The following is a 23,849-nucleotide window of genomic DNA, read 5'->3' on the forward strand; positions in this document are numbered from 1 at the left end:
AGTTGATTTGCATCTTAAAGTGTTTATATTTTGGATGTTAGGTTCTATTATTATATCATAAATAGAATTGCCGGTAGTGTTTATTTTTAAAAAATATTTGTTTATTTGAAAGGCAGAATTACAGAAGAGAGAGCTTATATCTGATGGTTAATTTCCCAAATGGCTGCAAGGGCTGAGTTTGGAGCTGGGCCAGGCCAAAACCAGGCCTCCCCAACAGACGGCAGGAGCCAAGTACTTGGGCCATCTTCTGCTGCTTTCCCAAGGCTCATTAGCAGGGAGCTTGATCTAAAGTGGAGCAGTGGAGCTCCTGGGACTACAGCAAGCACCCGTAACAGGTGCCTACAATGCTGATTCTAGGTGTTTATTATAGATAAGAGTTTTGCTGTTATTCAGTTTCTGTTAGGTAAATTACTTTGCAGTATTTTATTTTCCATGGCTATTTAAAGTCAGCATGCTTTATATTTTCTTTTATAATTTATTGTCATTAAAATTTTAAGGATATTCAGTTGGTTTTGTTTTGCTTTCAGATGTGTTTTGAAGATGGATCATCATTGCCCTTGGTGAGTAGAGCTGTAAACTTAAACAGGTTTCTGGTCCTACGCATTTTAATGAAACAAATTGCTTACACATTGAAATCTTTTTATAAATGAAACATTAACTAACTTAGGAAGTATTTTCATAGCTTGTTTCTGCAATTCTGTTAATTCAAAGAGCTTTTTATTCCCAGGAATTATGTTTAAAGTGAATAGACTAACAATATAAAACTTAATTTTGCTGATTTGCTCAAAGACAAAGGGCTTTCTACATTTGCGTTTGCATAAGCACAGACTCTAAAATGCCTTCCAGAAATATACTCATTCATGTACATATAATCCTCATATAATACCTCAATGCAAGTTTCTAGCAAAGAGTCCAATTCAGCTGTCTGCTCATGGCCTGGAATAACCACTGTAGATTGGCCAACTGTGTGGACCCATGCCATTCATGGGGACGACCCAGAAGAAGCTCCTGGCCTTATCCTGGCCCAGCCCTAACTGTTACAGCCACCTGGGTAGTGAACCAGTGAATGGAAGATCTCTCTTTCTCCCTCTTACTCCATCTGTTAACCTTGACTTTCAAATAAATGAATGAATTCATCTTTTAAAAAAATAGAGTTGAAAGCTAAGTTTATTTTAGTGCAAGAAATCTTCACAGCCTGTGCATACAAGGCATCTTCAAAAAGCTCATGAAGTACATATTATAAAAGAAAACTGTGCACACATCAGTTTTTTGGTACCCAGACAAACCTTTTAATTCTGTTTACGTGTGTGGGAACTTTTAATGTTGCCTTTTATTTGACTTCCCTTAGTAGGAGATGCTGTCAGTGCCTCGCCTGTGTCCCCTGACCCACCCGCCTAGGAGTCCAGCTGGATCCCTCCCCAGATAAACTCAGCAGCCAGGGCTGAGGCAGGCCAAGCCCAGGAGCCATGAGCTCAGTCCTGGAGCTCCTTCGTAGACCCGAGTGTCTGGGCCGTATTCCTGCTTCCTTCTCGGGTGCATTAGCTGGGAGCTGAATTGGAAACAGAATAGCTTGGACTCCAACTGGTGCTCTGATACGAGATGTGGATTTCACAGACAGAAGCTCAGTTTGCTCTGAGCTGTCCTATTTTAAAGGGGAGGAGACTGAGATTCAGACAAATTTGCAAGTGGGCTGAAAGACTCCCAACATGCTTTTCAGACTGGAAAGGTCACATTCTTTCCAATGTATTAATTATGTTGTTTTTCCAGTTTAGACTCAGAAAGCAATTGCCCTGAAACAGAAGCTATAGCATGCTCTGTTTCAACATTTACATTTAAAATATTAGAGAAGTATTGATCTAGACATGCTTGGCTTCTCCATATTCATGCTTGATTTTCTAGGAGGAGATGTGCATACTTAAAATATGTCCTTTTCCTTTACACATTGAGTCTTCAAAGAAAGCAGTAGGAAGAAAAAAAAATCTAATGAAAGGTAATTTGTTATTAAAACCACAGGAAGTTACTATGCCAAAATAGGTATTATTACTCCTCTTTCTCTAGTAATTTACATATCATGACTCTATGGGAGCATATCAAACTCTAAAATACTTTCTCTGTATCATCTGATTTTGTACTGTTTCCTGGCTCCAATGTGGTAAATTACCATACTGCTAAGTAAAATTTAAGAGAAGTTTTAGTAGATGTTCTAATCGATGATAAAAGTCATTTTCTTTGCATTAAAATGCTATTTAACATTAAACACAAAAGCTGTTCTGCATGTAGGAAAAAGTTTTACTTATCCCTTCCACTTTCCCCCGGTCCACAAGAATCATTGTTGACACCCACGCTGTCTAAGGCCTAGAATCCCCTTACCTTTGTCTGCCCATTCTTGAAATCAATACAGTATGCAAAAGAAGCAGCCTACATCCTTTTGAGACAGAAGTGTTTTCAGTATCATTTCTTGCTATTGTTTGACTCAGCTGCAAAAACGCCATTCTCATCTGAGTCTCGGCAGAAATATCTCACTCTGCAACTACAACCATGGATGAACCTTGAATTCAGCTTCTTTATGATTTACTTCTCTCATACAAGACCGTGAAGTTCAAAACTTACTGTCCAATGCTGTCACATTAGACAGTATGCTTTCATATATATTCTACCTTTTAAAAAGACATATATATAAAATATGTCATATAATATATGACATATACATATGTCATATATGCGTCTTTTATAAGGTAGAATATAAATACAGCTTCATTTTAAAATACCTAGGAACATGTTCTATGTTCCGTCTTATTATCAAAATCAGTAGAAATTGTTTCACCAACATTTGAATGGGAGCAAGGACATTCGAGTAAAGCAAATAATATATATATATTCTGTATAATAGGTTCATTATACCAGTTATACCAGGAAGTGAAATATGGTGTTATATTGGGCCTCTTGGTTGGTAGCCTGGACATGTAAAACTCATTGAGAATGTTTTTGCTTCATTGACAGGGTGAACAATTGTGTTGGATTTTCAAATTATAAATTCTTCCTTCTTTTCTTGGCTTATTCTCTGCTGTACTGCCTTTTTATCGCTGCCACAGATTTACAGTATTTTGTCAAATTTTGGACAGTAAGTAATTTCCTTGTTGACTTTTTCCAATATGAAAAAGTGTTTCATATATCTTTTCAGTGGACAATAGGTTCGTATACTGATTTTATAATATTAATTTTTAGAAGTCAGTCATCATTATTTGTAGATTCCATGTTTGTTAATTCAAGTAGTCAGTAAAAAAAATGACTTGTAACTCCCAAGGCAGTACTGACAGAGCTTGCCTAGTTGTTTGCAGAGAGGCATAGATTAGCCGAAAATCTGCATTACCTTTTAGGTGCCTTCACACGTTCCCAGGCCATAAGCCAGTGTGTGATTTTTGCATTCTGTCTATTGCCATGTTTTTACATCTCTACATTTTTGGGGGTGTAAGGGTAACGCTGAAGTACTGTACAGTGTTTCTAAACGCAAGACTAATATGTTTTGGGAAAACTGTATGTGTTAGAATAATCTTCATTTAGATCAGAGTCATGCGCTTTTGGCAAAACTTTCCACATGAATGAATTGACAATATATATTAAAATGGTATATTTAATTAGAAAAACATAAAATAAAGTTTATCTGTTAATCAGTTGATGAAGATGTGACAATAGGCTTGTCAGAAGCTAACTTTGTATTTTCCCTATAACAGTGATTCAGTGTCCATAGCCGCTTTATCAAATCAAGTAAAAATCAAAAACCAAATAAAAATTGATTAGAATAAAAAAGAATTGATTAGATAAGAAAGCTTTTTTGTGTACTAAAAGTAGACGTGTTTTCTTTATTTTTAAGTTATTATGTCTTTTAAGTCTTGACTTTTTGCTGTTAGGTTTTGCTTGATAAAGCTTTAAGTGACATTTGTTGTTAATAATATCTATTATTATAATATCTATTTTAACTGTAGGGAAAAATATTAAATGTAGTATTTCCAATATCTGTAGAAAATTCATTGTGCATACCAAGTGATAGTAAGAAGCAGCTTATCCCCTGCCAGGATTGCTTTATTATTTTCACTAAACTGTCCTTTATTATGATAATAAATTCTGAACTGCTCAATTGTTTATGTTAAATTGGAACCAGATTTGATATGAAAGAATTGATGAATGCTTACTGCCAGGCACCGTGTCCCAAACAGTCCAGTTTAGGACATATTCCTCTCACTGATTTTCATTCCTGTGATGGTTATCATTCCAAACTACAAATAAATTTGGAAAGTAATCACCAGGGTTTTCACTGTGTGAATCCTAGTGTCGAGAACTGTCAGTGATATCCTATGTCCTGTGTCAGTCTGACAGGTGCCAAGGACTTTAAAACACTGTGACCCTCTGTCGGAAGAGGTCGTCACTGACAGCTCTGGTGCTTCCTGGGACCAAGCCCTCCACTATGAGCAGTCCAGGTCTCCTTGAATGTAATAACAGTGAGAGTCAAACTGATTTTGCTTTGAGATGGTCCATTTTAGTCCATGGATATGTTAAGGCTTATTTTAGCATTAACTTTTCCTGCCTCACTATTGTTTGAAGCAACTGAAAGCATTATTGTGGATGTTTTGTGTGTATTCTCTTACTGTTGTTGTTGATTGTAATGTGAAACATCATTGGGAACAGTAGATGCAAGTGCCAGCTAACCTGTTTTCCTATTTCCTGACATGGCAATAAAACTATATAAACATTTGTGAATCTGTAGTGATTAACAAAGCATATTCAGATAGTAAAACTAAAACCAGATTTCATAGTTCCTTCTATCTTACCTTCCTACTATTATAGCTTACAAATATACTCGCATAATTTTTCTGTTTCTTGACTTTTCTATAAGTATAATGCAAATATCCCAAATTTAATGTCTTTCATATACATAACCTAGTAACGATTTATTTTAATCTGATAAAATATGTATTTTCCTAAAGTTTTAACATAAAGTTACAGTGTCTTTCTTCATACCTAAATTTGAAATAGTAAGCAAAAAAAATTACTAATTTTATTATAAAATTAGGAGGCTGTCTCTTTGACAACCCATTTTTTTCTTCCTTTCTTTTTTTATAGAATGGTCTACCAGACACTCAAGCCAAATTCCATATTATGTTTTTATTCTTTGCTGCGGCTATGTTTTCTGTCAGCTTGTCTTCTCTGTTTGGCTATCATTGTTGGCTAGTCAGCAAAAATAAATCTACATTAGGTGAGTAACCACTTATTGTAGCTGATGAAGGTGAAACATGTATAAAGGTATCTACTGATGAAATGAAATTAAATATGTATAATATTTAGTTGATGAAACTAAATTAAATTGTGTAACAGTATCTACTATATTCAAATGACATTGTCATGAGTAAATGCCAGCTTGTTCTGAAATGGTAGAAATCATTCATTCTTCCAACATTTATTGGTGGGAAGTCACTTAGACACATACAAATTCACTCCAAATTTACTGCTTGTTTCTTGTGTTTATATATCATGGTGAGAAAAGGGAAAACAGTACAGAGTGGCACAAAAATGAATAACTGAAGTAATGACAGAATACAGGTGCTTTTAAAGAAATAAAGAGGATACTCAGGTCTGAATAAAGGGCTGGTGATGTTAAGAATGCATGGTCAGGGAAGAGGTCACCACAGTTAAGACAAGTACTACTATCAAGTCAGCCATGGAAAAAGAAAGAACATATTACAGAAAAACAGTAAATTCTAAAGACCTCCAGATGTGGAATACAACAAAAATTAGTGCATAGAGGAAAATGTGTAGCTATACATGCATCTATTAAAAAAGGAGAAATGTCCGCTCGTTACTTTATATTTCAAGGAACTAAAAAAAAAGAAAAAGACCAAAATAAACAGAAAACCAGCAAAAGGAAGTTAGTAATAAAGACAGCAGATCATGGGAATAGAGAATTTTTTAAATATAGAAAAATCAATGAAATTAGTTCTTGATTCTTTAAAAACAGCATCAAACTTGAGAATCCTTGCCTGGGAAGATAAAAGAAGAATTATAGGAGAGTACCATGAAATACTATAGATCTAACCTTTAGGTAACCTAGAGGAAATGTACAAATTACTAGAAGCATACAAATTAGCACATTGACACAGAAGAAATAGATTAGAATATACCATAGCCAGAGATTGAACTGAAAAGAACAAAATCTCACAGTCAAGAAAAGTCCAGGCTTCACTGGTAGCTCAGTTTAAATCTTTAAAAAAACAAAACAAAACAAATCAGTTCTTTCAAACTCTGCCAAAAATGAGCAGAAAACACTTCTGACTCATTGATAAAGCTGGCATTGCTAAAGACATTTATTAGTGTTCCCTTTGAATATGGATGTTATAACCCTTAATAAAACTTTGACACACCAAACTCAAAGGCATGTATAACATGATCGAATAGTTTAATATATAAAATGTGATATGTGAGTATATACTATATCAATAGAATGAAGGAAAAAAAATCATGATCATGTTAGTTGATGCAGAAAAATTGACAAAATCTAACATCCTTTCATGATTAAGAAAATAGTCAACAAACTGGGAGGGGATAATGGATTATTCAGGACTCAGAACTGAGGGGGCTGGTCCCAGCACTCCTGGTGGTGCCAAGCCACGGTGAAGAGAAAACGACATCAGGGAAGAAGGAGTTGGCCTTCTCTGGCCCACGGAAGAAGAGCCCTGATTTATGCGACGAGATGGAGATGATGGCGCTTGGGACGCTGCGGTTGACCCTGCTGGCCGCGAGGCTGGAGCATGGTCTGGCTCAGTTAGGAGGAAAGGCAGGAAAGAATTTACTACTCTCATGCAGAGATTCAGAAAGGCTACAGAAGGCAGCTCAGGAACTGAAGCACAGCCACCTCTTCTTTTTGAGGAAGTGGGAGTTGGCGTGGTGTGCTCCTTGCCCAGGTCCCTGGACAGCCACGTGCCAGGCCTTGATTCTCCAGGCAGTGTCCCCAGCAAGGGAGCCTTATCAGGTCATAGAGATGCATTTGGTGCCTTCTGGGATGAAAGGGGGATGTCCACTGTGAGGTTGCTGCCCACCTGCTGCTTTTGCTGGGCTCTTGAGACCACGCCTCATCAGGTCCACAGGTGGGTGCATGAGGGGTTTCGGATGGTGGGGTTATTACATCAAGTAAAAACAAGTAAGCAAAGTCTATTCCTTTGACATTTGTACAAATATGAGACTACTATTGAAACTTCAAGGGAGACAGGATTAAAGACAGAGCAGTGGTTCTGCCTAGTGGTTAAGGCATGGAATGCTTGGGGTTGCTTATCTGCTCCTACTTAGCTGCAGCTTCCTACTTGATGTGGACCCTGGGTGGCAGCACTGACGGCTCAGAGAGTTGGGTCCTGGCCACCTCCATGGGTGACCTGGGTTCAGCCTCTGCCTTCCTTCTGGCCATTATAGGCAATTGGGGGAGTGAACCAATAGGTAGGGAATACTGTCTCTCTCTTACTCTCTTTCTCAAAATTAAATGCCCCTTCACTCCCACTACCCACTACCCAAAAAGACTAGGAATAGAGCTTGATAAACAAGCTGGTAAAGGATATTAATGAAAAATCTACAGCAAGCGTCATATACTATGGTAAAAAAAACTGAAAAATTTCTACATCAAAAAACAAGATGCCCTCCTTAATCACTACTAATTCAACATGATATTTGAAGTCTTGATCACAGCAGTTAGACAAAAAAAAAGAAAGAAAAAAAAGGCTCATGTGTTCTCACAAGTGGTTTCCTGTTGATTTTGGTTGATTTAATTTGATTATTTCTAAATAGAAGAGGTTTTAGTAGATATGTTCTTACGTACTTGCCTCATTTCTTTCAGAGGCATTCAGGAGTCCTGTGTTTCGACACGGAACGGATAAGAATGGATTCAGCTTGGGATTCAGTAAAAACATGCGACAAGTTTTTGGTGATGAGAAGAAGTACTGGTTGCTACCCATTTTTTCAAGGTACTTTTCCTATTGAATTTTACTAAAGAAAGTAACCCAATGAAACAGAATTTCAAGAAAAGTCTCTAATTTCATAGAGCTGTAATGCTGCCTAGAAACTCCTGTTGTTTTACAGTTCTGACTTTGTGATTCACTGTTGTGTCAATGAAAAATCAGCTAGCTCATCATCTCCCTGTACACGGACGCTGTGTTGAAGCCCATGTCTGAAATGCCCATGGTGCCTGTAACTCAGGATTTTCTGCTCTTAGAAACCAGCATTGTAAGAGAGTTCAACACCACTGTCTCTTCTGTGATTCCGTTGTGAACTTCTGTGTTTCAGTCTGGGAGATGGCTGCTCCTTCCCGACTTGCCTTGTTAACCAGGATCCTGAACAACCGTCTACTCCTGCAGGACTGAATTCAGCAGCTAAAAAGTAATCCCATGTTGATTTGTTTTTATTTACTTTCAAATAGGATTTTATTTTGAGTTTTTTTCATTGTATGCTCCTTTGTAGGCTGCAAAAAAAAAAAAAAGCTGAACACATAAGGTAATTTAATGTAAGAGTTTGCACCTGGAGGAGGAGAGGAAAGGGATGCAGCTGTGGTGTGTTTATATATGAAACTTCAAGTATGTTTGTAAATTTTTTTTCAAATTCATTTTATGAATTAAGAGATGAATACACAGGTGTTATTTTTTTACTGCAGGATTCAAAAGAAAACAAATCTAAGTCAAAATAAGTTTCCCACTACTCAGTGATCAGAAAGGGTAAAATTCCGCTCTGACTTTCCATGTCTTTCCTCTGAGTGATGATGATTAGAACAGAAAAGCATTTCTGGACCCAGGCCTTTGGAGATTAAAGCCAACCTCAGTCATCTGTTGTAGCATTCCGTCAGCAACGGGCGTCACATCCTTCATCCTCTCTGAATACCTCATAGCATTCCCTGTGGAGGGAGAAGGGAAGTGGTCTTGGGAATTCATTGCTTAGAAACTTGCTTCTGCTTTGAGTCTATCATAAATTTAAGGAAAGCAACAGACCTGAAATTTGACATGCTGTATATATAAATTTTCCATGGTTTGAATAATGTCTTTTTATATCTTCATGTATCTTTTGAGTAAGATGGTACTTCTGATTTTTAGATAAAATGCAGTAGCAAAAGAATAACCATACCCTTCTGTATTAGATTTAGGCCTCTTTGTTTTTAAACATTTATTTATTTATTTTTTTATTTATTGGAAAGAGGGATATACAGAGAGGAGGAGAGACAGAGAGGAAGATCTTCCGTCTGATGGTTCACTCCCCAAGCGGCTGCAGCGATTGGAGCTGAGCCAATCCAAAGCCAGGAGCCAGGAACTAGGAGCTTGTCCAGGTCTCCCACGCGGGTGCAGGGTCCCACGGCTTTGGGTTATCCTCAACTGCTTTCCCAGGCCACAAGCAAGGAGCTGGATGGGAAGTGGAGCAGCTGGGATTAGAACCGGCACCCATATGGGATCCAGGCACGTGCAAGGCGAGGACTTTAACCACTATGCTATCGCACTGGGTCCACGTTTATTTTTTTTTATTGGAAAGTCAGATATACAGAGAGAAGGAGAGACAGAGAGGAAGATCTTTCATCTGATGATTCACTCCCCTTGGGGCTGCAATGGCCAGAGCTGAGCCAATCTGAAGCCAGGAGCTTCTTCTGGGTCTCCCACGTGGGTGCAAGGTTCCAAGGCTTTGGGCCGTCGTCTTCTGCTTTCCCAGGCCACAAGCAGGGAGCTGGATGGGAAAACGGGGCCACTGGGATTAGCACCAGAGCCCATATGGGATCCTGGCAAGGCAAGGGGAGGGCTTCAGCTGATTCTTGGTGACTGCAGTGCTCCTTGTGTCAAATCCTCAGCCAACATCCCAGTCATCCACGGAACATCTCTGCTCTACAGTGCTTTTTCCAGTGAAGTTTGGAGTGACTCCAGAATATCTCGAGACAGCATTCCTGGCAGCCATTCCCTACTCCTTGTTCTGTGTTTTTTGGTTTGTTTCCATACTCACAACTGCCAAGAGATGAAACCTGTCTGCCCTCCCATCCCCAGAGTGAGCCATGTTCAGGACACACTCCACCATTCAGTGCGGAGGTCATGGAGTGTATTTCATGGGGACATTTGGAGATATCAGAGCTTTTCACTAGTTGTGACCTATACATTTTTGCTAAAAAATTCTAGAGCTAAATGGTAATGGTTTTGCTTAAAATCTTTCTAGAATATTTGTACATATTTTAGTTTGCTGAAGCTATTACACGTATGTTTTTAAAGATTTATTTTTTTCATTTGAAAGTTACAGAGAAAGAAGGAGAAACAGAGGGATCTTCTGTCCACTAGTTCACTCCCCAAATGGCTGCAACAGCTAGAGTTTGGCCAATGTGAAGCCAGGAACCAGGAGCATCCTCCGGGTCTCCCATTTGTTTACTGCGACCCAAGGACTTGGGACAGCCTCCACTGCCTTACCAGGTCATAAGCAGGGAGCTGGATCAGAAGATGAGTAAGCAAGACTCTAACTGGCACCCATATGGGTTGCCAGCCCTCCAGGCAGAGGCCTAGCCTGTGTGGCTCTCCACCAGCCCCACATCTATTACATTTGTAAGAATAAGTTTTTAGGGGCTGGCACAATTGCACATCAAGTTAGTTGTCCACCTGTGTCACCGGCATCCCTTATGGACACTGGTTCATATCCTGGCTGCTCCAGTGTTCATTTTCCAGGCTGAAGCCAGGAGCCTGGAGGTTCATGCAGGTCTCCTACTGGAGTGCAAGGGCTCAAGTACTTGCATAATCTGCTGCTTTTCCCTACCCATTCTCAGGGAGCTAGATCAGAAGTAGAGCAATTGGGTCTTGAAGTGGCACTCATATGGGATGCCAGCATTGCAGATGGTGGTTAACTGGCTATCCCACAGTACTGGCCCCAAGTTTATTTTTTTAATGTATTTTTCTCATATTGTTCAATGTGTTAATAGTGGTACACTTAACTTGTATTTTAGGGATGGACAATTGGAATTTTAGTTAACATGCTACATCAAATGTTCACATCCCATTTGGAGTGCCTGAGTTCAAGTGCCATATCCACCCCCAGTTCTGGGAGCCAGCAATAATGACTCAAGTGTTTGGTTTCCTGTCATCCAAGCAGGAGACCTAGGTTAAGTTTCTATCTCTCAACTTTGAGCTTGCCTTTCCCCTACTATTGTATTTGGGGCGTAAACCAGACTCTGAGAGTTTTGTGTGTCTCTCATGTTTCTCTGTCTTCTGTCTTAAATAAACACAATCAATTAAAGACATCTTACTTTTAAGAGTCTTCACTTATCAAGTTAAACATCAGGTTTCCAAAAGCTGGTCATGAAAGCCACACTTGTGGCACAGCAGGTTGAGACATATCCTGGCTGCTCTGCTTCCGATCTGCCTTTCTGCTGTCTGGGAAGCGGAAGATGATGACCCAGTTACCATATAACCGGGCTCCTACCACCGCTTGGGAGACCAGGTAGAGTCCTGGCTCCTGTGGCTTCAGTATCATCCACACTTGACTTTTGAAGCCAATTGGAGAGTGAACCAGCAGATCGAAGGTCAGCTGTCTGCATCTCTCCCTTTCTTTGTTGCTCTGCGTTTCAAGGAAATAAATAAATATGTATTTTTAAAAATATCTGCTAATGCCAGATGTTTTAACATTCCCACAAGATAGTGCTCAAATCTTTTGTTTCAGTTGTAGAGAGGGAATTAGGGAGTTCTTTGTTCTACATGTTTTAGGTCACTTTAGAAGTTCAAGGCCAGTTTTTTTTTTCAAACTTTTCTTCTTATCTTTTCCCATATCTATACATCACTTGCAAAATTAATATTTTTATGCAATATGTCATTGAATTGGAATTAAGCTTATTTTTAAACCAGAGTTTATGTCACCATTAAAAATGAGGAACTAGTATAATTTACTGTAAATGGAATATTACTTTAAAAACAAAATTGGTAATGAAATACTACAGGAAGTTCTGACTATATTCCCCATCCTGCTAAAGGCATGAGATTATGAGAGTGGATGTGCACAAGCCATAGATCTGTGTCTCGTACGATGGTAAAACTGAGGATCAAATGCATCAAATGTTTTAGTTGCTCTTTAAGTGGAAATTTCTGAAAAACTTTGGCTGTTCAACAGTTTAATCTTTTCAGATGGATTGAATATTATGTAATGAAATTTATTATCTGTGGTCAGGGTAGGAAAAAAAAGATTAACCTTATATGATTATTGCCCAGCCCTGAAAACCACCAGTTCCCTGCAAAACCATTGAGAGAATCCCAGAGCCACCTTCTTCCTGACTGCCAGTCCTGGCCAGACAGCAGCATAAACCCTGGGAAAGGCAAAGCTGGTAAGGGCAGGTTTTTGTTTTAAAGGTAAACGTGATGCAGACATCCATGTTATTGCCTAGAGAACTGATACTTTGGAGACAGACTCCTAGTATAAATTTAGAATTATTTTCAAACAGTTATTTTGAGGTACTTTGATCAACAGCTAACAGAAGTAGAAAATCCCTTTGTGAAGATGGATCTCCCTTGCTTTTTTTTCCCCCCAGCTTAAAGAATCAAATCTGTGTCACTGCACACTACATCAAATGATAGAAATTTAAAATATTAAAATAAAAAATGCAGTAAACTCAGGAAGTTGAAAAGAATCTTAAAGTATGCTATTGATTTCTATCCACTTTACAAGTATCTAAGCAAAATGATTGCATAGTTAGTAATTTCAGCTAGCTCTGATTTCTACGTATCTCGCTCATACTTCTTGTTATACTGGTTTTAATCTTTTTTTAATTTATTTAATCAATGTGGTTTATTAGCAAAGAATAGATGGACTTTGAGATGAGACTTAATTTCAGATCCCAGTTTGGGCACCAGTATACCAGTGTGGGATATATCTAACCTCATTTAGGCTTTCTTCTGCATTTTAAAAATATTGTCTCTCTCAGGTTTGAAGATGGGGCAAAATAATTTGATCATATAGTGATATGTGTTTGTATGTGTGCTGCCCCTATAAATTATGACAGTTGACATACTTTCGGCAGAACGTCTCCAGTTGACAAATTTATTAGGTCATTTATTAGATCATTTCTATACAGTGTAATGTTGATTGTAGACTTCTGGTCTACACACTCTTGTGCTGCTGACTTCAGTTCACTGCACGTGAACATGTTCATTGACTTGTTTGAAATCTTTTTGGCATTTAGTTATTGTAAAATACAATCAATATTCCTGAGTGAAAATTACGTAATATATATTCAGTCGTAGTCTCCTAAAATATGCTTTCTTCAGGAGTCTTACTTTTAAGGCGTATCTGACCCTCTGATGATCCCCATGGCTTGACAGGAGTGTACATGGTTTGGTCTTCTCTCTTCACTTTAACATGTCACTCAGTTTCAAGTCTATTGGAAGGACTATGCATTGCCTAAACAAAGATAGATGACACCCATTTGCAGTTTCCACAGAGGAAGAGAGATGTATGCATGTGGCGTGTAACTACTGTGGCATGGAAAAACAGCTCACTTTCTTATAGAATGGATTCAAGCTGCATGTACAGTCATTAGCTCAGATTCTTGATTTTATATGCAGCTAATTATTTCACATGTTAGATTGTTTCTTCTGTTGCTTTAGTGAATAAATTAAGGAGTGAAGTTGACAGGATAATACTATGAAGAAAGAAAGGAGAGATGAGATGAGTAAGAGGCTCAAAAACTGGTTTAAGATAGATGCAGAGTTGGGGAGCTAAATGTAGCCTCACATCATGAAGGTGATTTGAGCAGTGCCAGGTTCAATGTGTCTCTCATTTTGCTTCCCAAGTTTGTCTCATGTATTTCCCAAACTATTTTCAGTAATTTGTGTGGCTTAACGTTGTGGTATTAGATGTAGCAGACACTGGTGTCTTTCTGATAAGCATCATGTAAACAGCAGGGTACCTTTGGAAATATACTGGCATATTCATATATGAGTAATCAAGTCTGTATGTTCAAAAGAAACACAAGAATGCTAATTTATGCTCTTCCTTTAAGGTATGAGCAATCCTGCATTAACCATGGAGAATGAGACTTAACTATTCAGGCAAAACAAAATCATACTACGTTAAAGTAAGGTAGGTTTCCCTTTCTTTTTAAAAATTTAAAAAGTATTTTACATTACTATATTTATATAAGTTGAACCAATGTCATGTGTTTCAAGATCCAGATTTAGGAGAATAATGATAATTCCCACCCTACCTTCCTATCGTCCTTGGTCCCTACCCAGTCTCCTTCCTTCCTTCCCTCCCTCCCCCCTTCTTCTTGTCCTCCCTCCCTCTCCCCCTCCTTCCTTCTCTCCATTCTCCCTTCATTGCTTCTTTCCTTCCTCCCTCCGTCCTTCTTCTGCCCTTCCCTTGTCTCTCCCTCCCTTGCTCCCTTGCTCCCTCTCTCAGTCCCTCAGTCTTTCCCTGCCTTCTACCTTCCTCTCTCCCTCCTTCCACCATGGCATTTGGCATGCTTGCAGTTTGCTTTACAAGTACAGGCTTAACACTTCTTTAGGTAAAGAATTTTAAAAATAGCAAGCAGTAAATAGAAAAACACTGTTTAGGAAGAATATAGACAAAGGCTGTAAATAAGAACTGAATCACACACATCTAGTTTACATTTTCTTGTACTTTGTGTTGTATTAGTTACCACAGATCAGGAAAAACATATTTGCCTTTCTGGGACTGGCTTATTTCACTAACATAATGCTTTCCATTGCATCCATGTTATTGCAGAAGTTGGAATTTCAGTTTATTTTTTATGGCTGAGTAGTATTCCATGCTGAATATATATTCCATTTTCTTTTTGTAGTCATCCAATGTTGGACATATGGGTGAATTTTCTATCTTAACTATTATGAATTAAGCTGCAACAAACATGGATCAACTAATAATTGTCTAATATGCTGATTTCATTTTGTTTGAGTAAATTCCCAGGAGTAGAATGGCTGGGTCATATGGTGGATCAATTTTCAGGTCTCTGAAAAAGCTCCATACTGTCTTCCATGATGGTTGCACTAATTAAATTCCCACCAATAGCAAATTATAGTACTTCCTGCCTTCCCCATACATATGTTGGCCATATGTATTTCATTCTTAGAAAAATCATTTGCTTGTTTTTTAACTGTTTGATTTATTTTTGTGGTTGTTTTGTTTCTGGAGATATTTCTAAATCCTGCATATTTTCTTTCCCATGTTTTCGGTATTTTTAACAGTTTTTCAATGTTCTTAGAGCAAATAATCTCTGTAAATATTATTTTTAGTGACTCATATAAAATGTCTTTCCTAATCACGTTAATTATGCTTGGGGCTCTGGACATAAACCTAGCTTCAATATTGACTTGATAAATTAACAAAGCCATTTTATAGTAATGCATTAAATGGCGAGTATTTATACTAAAATAAAATATTCAAGTACAAGATGAATCTGTGTTGTCAGCACATGCCACAGTTATTGCCAGCTTTGCTTTAAAGATTTATTTGAAAAGCAGTGATTAGAGGGAAGGAGAGGGAAAGGTTTTCAAAGCTTGTTGATTCTACAAGTGACTGCAAGAACTGGATTATACCCCAAGTGATCATATATGGACAGACCTAGGCCAGACCAAAATCGGAAGCTTCATCCTGGTCTTCCCAACACTTGGGCTGTCTTCTACAGCTTTGCCAGGTGCATTGCAAGGAGCTGGATCAGAAGTAGAGCAGCCAGGACACAAACTGGTACCCAGGTGGATGCCAGCATCACAGGTGGCAGCTGAATGTGACACAACACTAACACAATGCTGGATTTTTAACATAGGTTTTCCTACTTTACATAGCATATTTGTACATTTATGTTGAGTAATATTGTCTGATATTAATATGCCTAATTTTGCCTTTTACTGATCAATAACTTATTTTCTCCTCTTTTTTGAAATATTATGTAAAATTATCACTGGCCATTTTATAAAATATTTCTTAGTTCAGGATAGATTGCAGATAGCTACAGTGGGCCTGAGCCAATAGTAGTGATGAAAACTAGATTTAATTTAGCTTGCCCAACTGTCCAAGCTTACAATATGAATTCTAAAATACTTTGCTCATGTGCTCCACAAATTTCCTTGCTAACTCAGTTGGGCCTCAAGGTGAATATAGAAAAACAAAGAATCCTACCACTCAAATTGTGGGCCAGATGAACCTTGGCCTCCCGAGGCGGTCATGCTGCTTCTTGGGCCTTGTGCTAGATTTTCTGAATCAGGATGCGCTTTTCTCTTTCTTCTTTAATATGTGTACATTAAATCCTGAGAAGCATTAGTCTGGAGATCTGTATTCAAGAACGCATTGGGCTTGATTGCCTATTTGCATAATAGATACTGTTGTCACAAATAATGCATGAGTTCTGCTTTTTTTTTTAAATAACAATACAGGTTTAATGTTTTTGTTTCATTTCAAGGTATCCATGCTGTAAATGAATGGAAGACGCTTTCCACAAGAAGGCAGCATTTGCCAGGATATCAGAACATGAGTTGATGCTCTCCAAGTTATTACATAACATGTAACATTCTTTTGATCCAGTATACATATTGCTACAGCTAACACAGATTCCTGTTAATATTAAATTTTGGTTTATGAATAGGAGCAAGAACTTTTTTTTTACCCAAAGCTTGACCTAAATTCATTGTCCAGTTTAACTTAAATATGTGTGTAGCAGAGTTTACTGCTTTTAAACTTCATGGGTGACCTTTATATTTCACAAAATTGAGATTATTGGGGTAATATTGTTTAAGATTGGAAAGATTTCACATCACATTATAAAGCGATTTCTGAAATGTTAGTTGTCACTAAGGTGAAAGAAATGAGACTTCCTTTGCTCTTTCCTTCTGATAGGAACTGAGCTCAGACTGAATGAACTGCCATTAACAATGACTTCATTACAAAGTCCAAGTTGCCTGAAAGTGAAGATCCCCATTCATTTGCTTTTCAGGCTTTGCTAGCCTTTGTTCCCTGTTGAGAGATAAGAATGAATACTGAAGCTTGTGCTCCCTGATCAAGCAGCTGGCTGTAACACATTTCTGAGAATGAACAGTGTTCTTAACAAAATAATTCCACATCTTCCCATTTGTACAAATTGGAGGAAAATCTACAACAATTATTAAGGTCGATCTTTTAATATACGTTTGTTGACTTGGATTTTTAAAACCCTCTTTTAGGTCGTTTCTCCTATTGAGCTTTCCGTAAGAATTCATCTTAGGTCAATGGATTTGTCTTCTAATAACATCTTTATTATTCATCTGTCCAATCAGTCTTATAATAATATTGGTATCGTTTTTGTGTCTTCTTATCAAAACTGTGATAGTAAAAGTATGTTTCTTCTCAAGTACCTGCCTGTTAAGGTTAGATTATGCAAAACATTAAAAGATCATATCATCTTGGAAATTTAGTTCAGTACGAACTAAATAGCATGCTGTTTAGAAATTAATTTAAGATAAAAAGACGTGTTAGCTGATGCCAAAATATTTGGCTTCACTAAATATACTAAGAAGCTCTTGTGCCTTGTATGCACTATTTAAGAAAAAAAGTATTATTATTTTTTATTTGAATGAACCATAAGTTTTATAAATGTTAACAATTAGAATATGATGTATACTTTTTTTAAAGTAGTGACTTTGAGAATTAAACAAAAATTACCTTTTGAAACTGCATAAAGTAACTGGTATTCAATCAAGGAGAAAATGATAATAAACTTTTCAAAATGTTTGTTAGAAAAATGTTCAACGCAGGTGAAGTAAAAGACCAATGGATAATGGAGCAAAAAACCTTTGCTATAACTTACCCTTGCTAAAAATACAAAATTTTGTATGAAATGTTTATGGTGTAATCAATACGTAATCATTTGAACACAAGGATAGCAGTGTTTTTCATACTTTTTTTTAACTGAAAAATTTGACAATCTGTTTCAAAAAAAGCTGGGAAGACATGATACATTTTTACTTTTATCTTAAAGCATTTTTTTTCATTTTCCATTACCCCGAAGTGCCAGACTAAAACTGACAACTACTGTGTTAGAAGTCGTAAAGGCAGCAGCAACGTGCAATGCCTTCAGAATCAAATGCAGCCAGGTATTTTTTAAAGCACATTACTTCTAGAGCTGTTTCCTAGGCTGGATTCTGATAGATACTCCTTGTAAAGCTGGAGGCTAGGGGAAAAAAGAGGGGTTTTATCCTTTACCCTGTCGGAGTATTGGTAATTTCCCACTCTAGGTCTTTTATGTATTCATTTAAACATATAAACCGATATACCTTATAACTACATTTGGAAAAGTAAGAGGAAAATAAAAATTTTTTTCATCGTTGTAATGTTTCCTTTCATGTCTTTAATTGGTGAATAATCTTTAAAATGCCTTTCTGTTTGCTTTAGCTGTGTTTTTAATTTAGGGGTTATACTTCTTGGGGACAATTGCATGTCCCTTTAGATGTGCACTGTAAATTTTACCTGAGTGAAAAAAGCATCAAGCAAATGGACTCACATTTTGTATGTATTTATAAAATGTAAAGAACACTTGTGTCTGAATATAGTGGTGAAGCATTCTAGCAAGTGCATACCTAAGGATTCACAACTGAAAAGCCTTGATAAAGTTGGTTGTTTTCATTAGCTGTCCATGTGAAATTGTCTTTGTGCTGACAGTGTGGGTTGTTTTAACACACACTTTTCCCAATGGTCTGTCAGAGCTGACAGCAGAATGAATGCCAACATTGTGGGCTATGGGAGGGTTGTGAGAAGATGAGGCAATACGCAGTAGTTAAACAGTTCTGAGGACAGTGAGACTCTATATTAAGTGCTCTGATCTATAGACATCTGTTGGAAATGTGGCCTGTGTTGGACTAAAAATTGTCTTCAGGGCAGCCAGTGCAAAGGATTTTTAGTCCATGTTTACAAATATGTAGGTTGGCAATTATGATACATAGTTCCAGAAATTTGGAGAATCTTTTACTCCATTATAAATTGCCATATGTTTGAAATGCATGTGAACTTTCTGGCTGCTTCTAAAGTTAAAGTCAATATATATGTAACAAATACTTGCTTGCAAAACTGACAGTTTTGGTAGTTTTTTTTTTAAAGATTTGTTTATTTTTCTTACAAAGTCAGATATACAGAGAGGAGGAGAAACAGAGAGGAAGCTCCTCCGTCCGATGATTCACTCTCCAAGTGAGCCGCAACGGCCGGTGCTGCGCCGATCCGAAGCCAGGAACCAGGAACCTCTTCCAGGTCTCCCACACAGGTGCAGGGTCCCGAGGCTTTGGGTTGTCCTTGACTGCTTTCCCAGGCCACAAGCAGGGAGCTGGATGGGAAGTGGAGCTGTCAGGATTAGAACCAGCGCCCATATGGGATCCCAGCGTGTTCAAGGCAAGTACTTCAGCCTCTAGGCCACACTGCCAGGCCCGGTAGGTTTTTTTTTTTTAAATCAATTTATAAACATGAAAAGTTGGAAACTACAAAACCAACGTATGCTAAGATGCAGAGAAGGTATCAGTCTTCCCATCCATTTGCCAGTATTCCATCCAAAGTGATGGAATCAGTCATAACAGTGGATTTCTCACTAATAACATAAATCTCTATGTAAGATCCTTCTGTGGAAATTTGTCCTCCCTGTCAGAAACCACGAAGGTGAGAAAACTACACTCGTGTCCCAATAGATAGCCAAGTTAGTGCATTTCACAACCTACTTGCAAAGGAGTATTGTGTTATATGTACACCTTTAGTTATGGCTATTTGTCTTGATAAAAATTCACAGGTTCTTTTTTATTGAGAATGTAGCAGTTTGATGACTTAACATAATTAAAACTGTTAAACATATGCCAACTTTAGAGAAGTCTTGCTTTCAAAGTACAGCAATCTTCCCTCCAGATTCCCTTCAGATTTTTTTTTTAAAGATTTATTTATTTTATTGGAAAGTCAGATATACAGAGAGGAGGAGAGACAGAGAGGAAGATTTTCTGATGATTCAGTCCCCAAGTGACCTCAATAGCCGGAGTTCAGCCGATCCAAAGCCAGGAGCCAGGAACTTCTTCCAGGTCTCCTAAGTGGGTGCAGGGTTCTAAGGCTTTGGGCCATCTTGGACTGCTTTCCCAGGCCACAAGCAGGAAGCTGGATGGCAAGCGGGACTGCTGTGATTAGAACCGGTGCCCATATGGGATCTCAGTGTGTTCAAGTAGAGGACTTTAGCCAGTAGGCTTCTGCACTGGGTCCTCCCTTCGGATTTTATTACTAGAAGTTCTTATTTTGATATAGAATATGGGACACTACTATACGTTGATAGTACAGATCACATTTTCTTTCCATGAATATGTTACTCTTTTAAACAATAAATAGGTTTTCATCTTATTTGAAAGGCAAGGAGAGATGGAAATACTCCTTTTGCTGATTTACTCCTGCAATGTCTAGAACAACCAAGGCCGTCAGGCTGGAACCAGGAGTCTAGAACTCCATCCAGATCTGTGTGGGTGGCACGAGCCCAAGCTCTGGAGCCACCATCTGCTGCCTTCGGGAGTGAGTATTAGCAGGGAGCCAGAACTTAAATGAGGCACTCATGCTTCAGATGTCCCACCTGGTGTCTTAACTCCTTTGTGAAAGGTTTGCTTCTCACTATTTTATAGTAGTGTCCTGATTGACATACAGTGGATGTCACTAAGGACCTGAATTCAAGTAAATTTGTAACAAAGAACTCCCGGAGGTCAAATTGGGAATGTGAAGTACTTCCCAGCACAATGTTCAGTGTATCTGTTTTTTCCTTTCCTCAAAATCCGCCCCGCCCCCCAAAAAACCAAACATACAAAATCAGTGAAACAGCAAAAAACAACATCAAACAGGTGTTTGATACGTGAGTAGATGCTGTTCTACTCTAATGCAGGTTAGGTGATTAGCAACTCAATTTCTAATACCCTTGAACTGTTTTTCTACTGAAAAAAAACTTAAGAAAGGATCAGTTGTATGATGTCGAGACTGCTTGAAGTTGCTTCTTCCCTGCCTGATCACAGGAAAAGTGAGAGCAAAAACAAAATGATGACAAATATTTGAAGAGAACTTTGATGTTCTTTCCATGGCATTCAATATCATGGTACTGTTATTTGGGGGAAAATTCTACTAGGATTAGTCATCTTCTGAGCAGGTTTATTAAACCAAAGGAGAGGGCCTGGTGTAGTGGCCTAGAGGCTGAAGTACTTGCCTTGAACACGCTGGGATCCCATATGGGTGCTGGTTCTAATCCTGACAGCTCCACTTCCCATCCAGCTCCCTGCTTGTGGCCTGGGAAAGCAGTCAAGGACAACCCAAAGCCTTGGGACTCTGCACCCACGTGGGAGACCTGGAAGAAGTTCCTGGATTCCGGCTTCAGATCGGCTCAGCTCCAGCTGTTGCGGTCTCTTGGGGAGTGAGTCATCAGACGGAAGATCTTCCTCTCTGTCTCTCCTCTCTGTGTATCCAAATTTCCAATAAAATAAATAGATCTTAAAAAAAGAAAAAGCAAAGGAGAATGATCACCAAATGATTTTAAGCTCTGGCTTCATGCCATATAAAGGAACTCCCCATTGCTCATGACAGAAAGGCCAGTTGTTTTTTTGACTTTTGAAAACGAACCATAATTTATGTTGTGTTTTTGAAAGGGAGGAGTCCTTTCAAGTTCTTAGGCACGATATTCAGTCTGAAGGCCAAGGAATTTAGTTTCCTGATGTGATACTGAATAAAGATTCTTGTCCTTTGGGGCCAAAACACAAATGTGAGAGCAGTGAATTCCCCCTCCCGAGACAATAAAGCCAGAATCAAGATTATGTTGAAGAATATTTCAAGGCCAACAAACTCCTGTGGGCCAGGAAAGGGGCACTGACTAGGTCATCCTCACAAGGATCATGAACAGGAATTTTGGAGAAAGGCAGTCCATTCAGCCTGCAGGGTGTTGGTGAAGCAATGAAACAGATTATACAAGATAAGCTGGCAGCTTTTATATGCCTTAAAAAACTAATCAGCTAATGCCATAGAAACCTATGTATTGCTTGTTAGGTCTTGTTCCCCTGCAATTTTCATTCTGTGATTTTTAATGTATAAATTCTGAAAAAAATGAAAATCTTGCTTTGATAATTTGTATGTACTCCATTTCCAGTGTTTTAACAGAAGACAGGCATTAAACAACACTGTCATATGCATTATACCCAATCTAGAAAATGGAATGTATGAATTAATTCTTAAATCAGTACAAAGCACCCAGTCAGAAATAATTCTATCAACACTATTTTCTCCCCTGATTTTTTTTTTTATAATCTTTACATAGTTGATTAGGGCACAAAGGGTCAGGGGCTACAGGAGAGTGGGTAATACCATTGTTTCCACACTAATAAGAGGAGAAACAAAGGGAGAAACCCCACCCAGCCTCCCACCCATCCCAGGTCCCCAAAGTGGGGCATGCTCCGTGGGTCCTGCTCAAGCAGTTTTGATAGTTCAACCATTCTGATTTGCTGTCAGTCTAGCTGTTCCAAGCATGATGAAATCTCTTCAGAATCTTCTGGCTTACATAATCTCATCATAGTTGGGGTTCTGAGATTAGCAGTTCAGTTGGAGGGATCTCCAAAGAAACTTCGACCTGATTCTTGTGTGTGCTTGCCAGTACAGGGTCCCGCACCGTCCATCGCCCCAATCAGCTTACGCACATGCTGGTCGTTGCAATTGCTGGGTCAGTTCTGTTTCCAGCCCTGTCTTCCACATGAACTGATGGGTGTTGGGACCCACAATACCCCCCGCCAGGCCCGCTGTCTGCCCTGGTTCCCGTGCTTGCCAGTATGTGCAGCAGACTAGTCCAGTCTGTCCCATATCCCATTTAGCTCTTGTAATGTAGTGGGCATTGAAGTCTAGTTCAACCCAACCAGTCCTATTCTCCAGCCCACACACATACTGGAGGGTTCCATTCTGTCTAGCCATCCCCACCCCAGTCATGGTTTTCATGCCTTCCACTGGGAGTGGTAACCCAAGAGGGAGGTGCCCACTATTTCCCTACTAGGCCACTCCAACTCCCTGATTATGTACTCTTCAGGTGTCTCCCCTAACCTTTAACTGTTATTTTTAATAATTTTTCTTTGGAAGTGAATTGGTTTCTAAGTATTCCTTAATTCAACTTTACCTCAGGATGCCTATTCAAAGTATCTGGCGTTGCAGTTAAATTTTGGCAAACAAAACAAATAACTAGATCCTTGAAGTCTCCCTAAGTAGAGAGGAAGACACATCTTTTCTGTTGAAACCAGATGGAAATATTTTAGGCTGTGGAGGTTAATACTAAACTAAGGACATTATGTATTTCTAGTAGAGGAAATGAAGTTTCTACAAAATTTTTATTTTTAAACTTGAAAACACAATTACTTTTGGCAGGGAGAGTACTACCCAGCTCTACTAATGAGGCAAATGGAAATTGGGGACAGAACATCTTGGTCAAGGTTAGTATTGCCTGTTCATCAAAACTTCCTGAAGAAGTTCATATATTAGTGTTGGTAAGTAAGTAATTTCATCTCTAAGTTTTTAGGATACAAGTAGCTCTAGATCCTGCCAAAACCATCTGCCATAAAAGAAGATTTTTACTTAGGCATGTTCATCTTGTATAAGACGTTTATTGAACTCCATTAGTGTTTTGTTAGTATAAAATGCCTGTGAGCATGTCCTTTCCATTGCGGATTCATTTCTGATAGGTTGAAACAGCTTTTTGGTTGCAGTTAAAATTTTTTTTAAAGATTTATTTCTATTAGGCAGATATACAGAGAGAAGGAGAGACAGAGAGGAAGATCTTCCATCTAATGATTCATTCCCAAGTGACCTCAACGGCCAGA

The 23,849-nt window shown here is 38.4% G+C and overlaps 1 protein-coding gene across 4 annotated transcripts in view; it reads left to right on the forward strand.

Annotated features, from left to right (window-relative positions):
- The window catches only part of ZDHHC2 (zinc finger DHHC-type palmitoyltransferase 2), a 66,107-nt gene extending 47,773 nt beyond the window's left edge, over positions 1 to 18,334 (forward strand). For 2 of the 4 annotated variants that reach the window (XM_004597834.2, XM_058669874.1), the window contains 8 exons: positions 528 to 560; positions 3,001 to 3,121; positions 5,119 to 5,251; positions 7,874 to 8,000; positions 8,320 to 8,412; positions 12,240 to 12,352; positions 14,027 to 14,106; positions 16,442 to 18,334. In XM_004597834.2, coding sequence (XP_004597891.1) covers positions 528 to 560; positions 3,001 to 3,121; positions 5,119 to 5,251; positions 7,874 to 8,000; positions 8,320 to 8,412; positions 12,240 to 12,352; positions 14,027 to 14,067 — 661 coding nt within the window. In that variant the 3' untranslated portion in view covers positions 14,068 to 14,106; positions 16,442 to 18,334. The remainder of the gene's footprint in view (positions 1 to 527; positions 561 to 3,000; positions 3,122 to 5,118; positions 5,252 to 7,873; positions 8,001 to 8,319; positions 8,413 to 12,239; positions 12,353 to 14,026; positions 14,107 to 16,441) is intronic. The other 2 variants (XM_058669872.1, XM_058669873.1) reach the window with 2 other exon arrangements.
- Positions 18,335 to 23,849: the final 5,515 nt, after the last annotated feature.

Source organism: Ochotona princeps, chromosome 11, assembly GCF_030435755.1.
Source record: "Ochotona princeps isolate mOchPri1 chromosome 11, mOchPri1.hap1, whole genome shotgun sequence".
Taxonomy (NCBI): Eukaryota; Metazoa; Chordata; class Mammalia; order Lagomorpha; family Ochotonidae; genus Ochotona; species Ochotona princeps.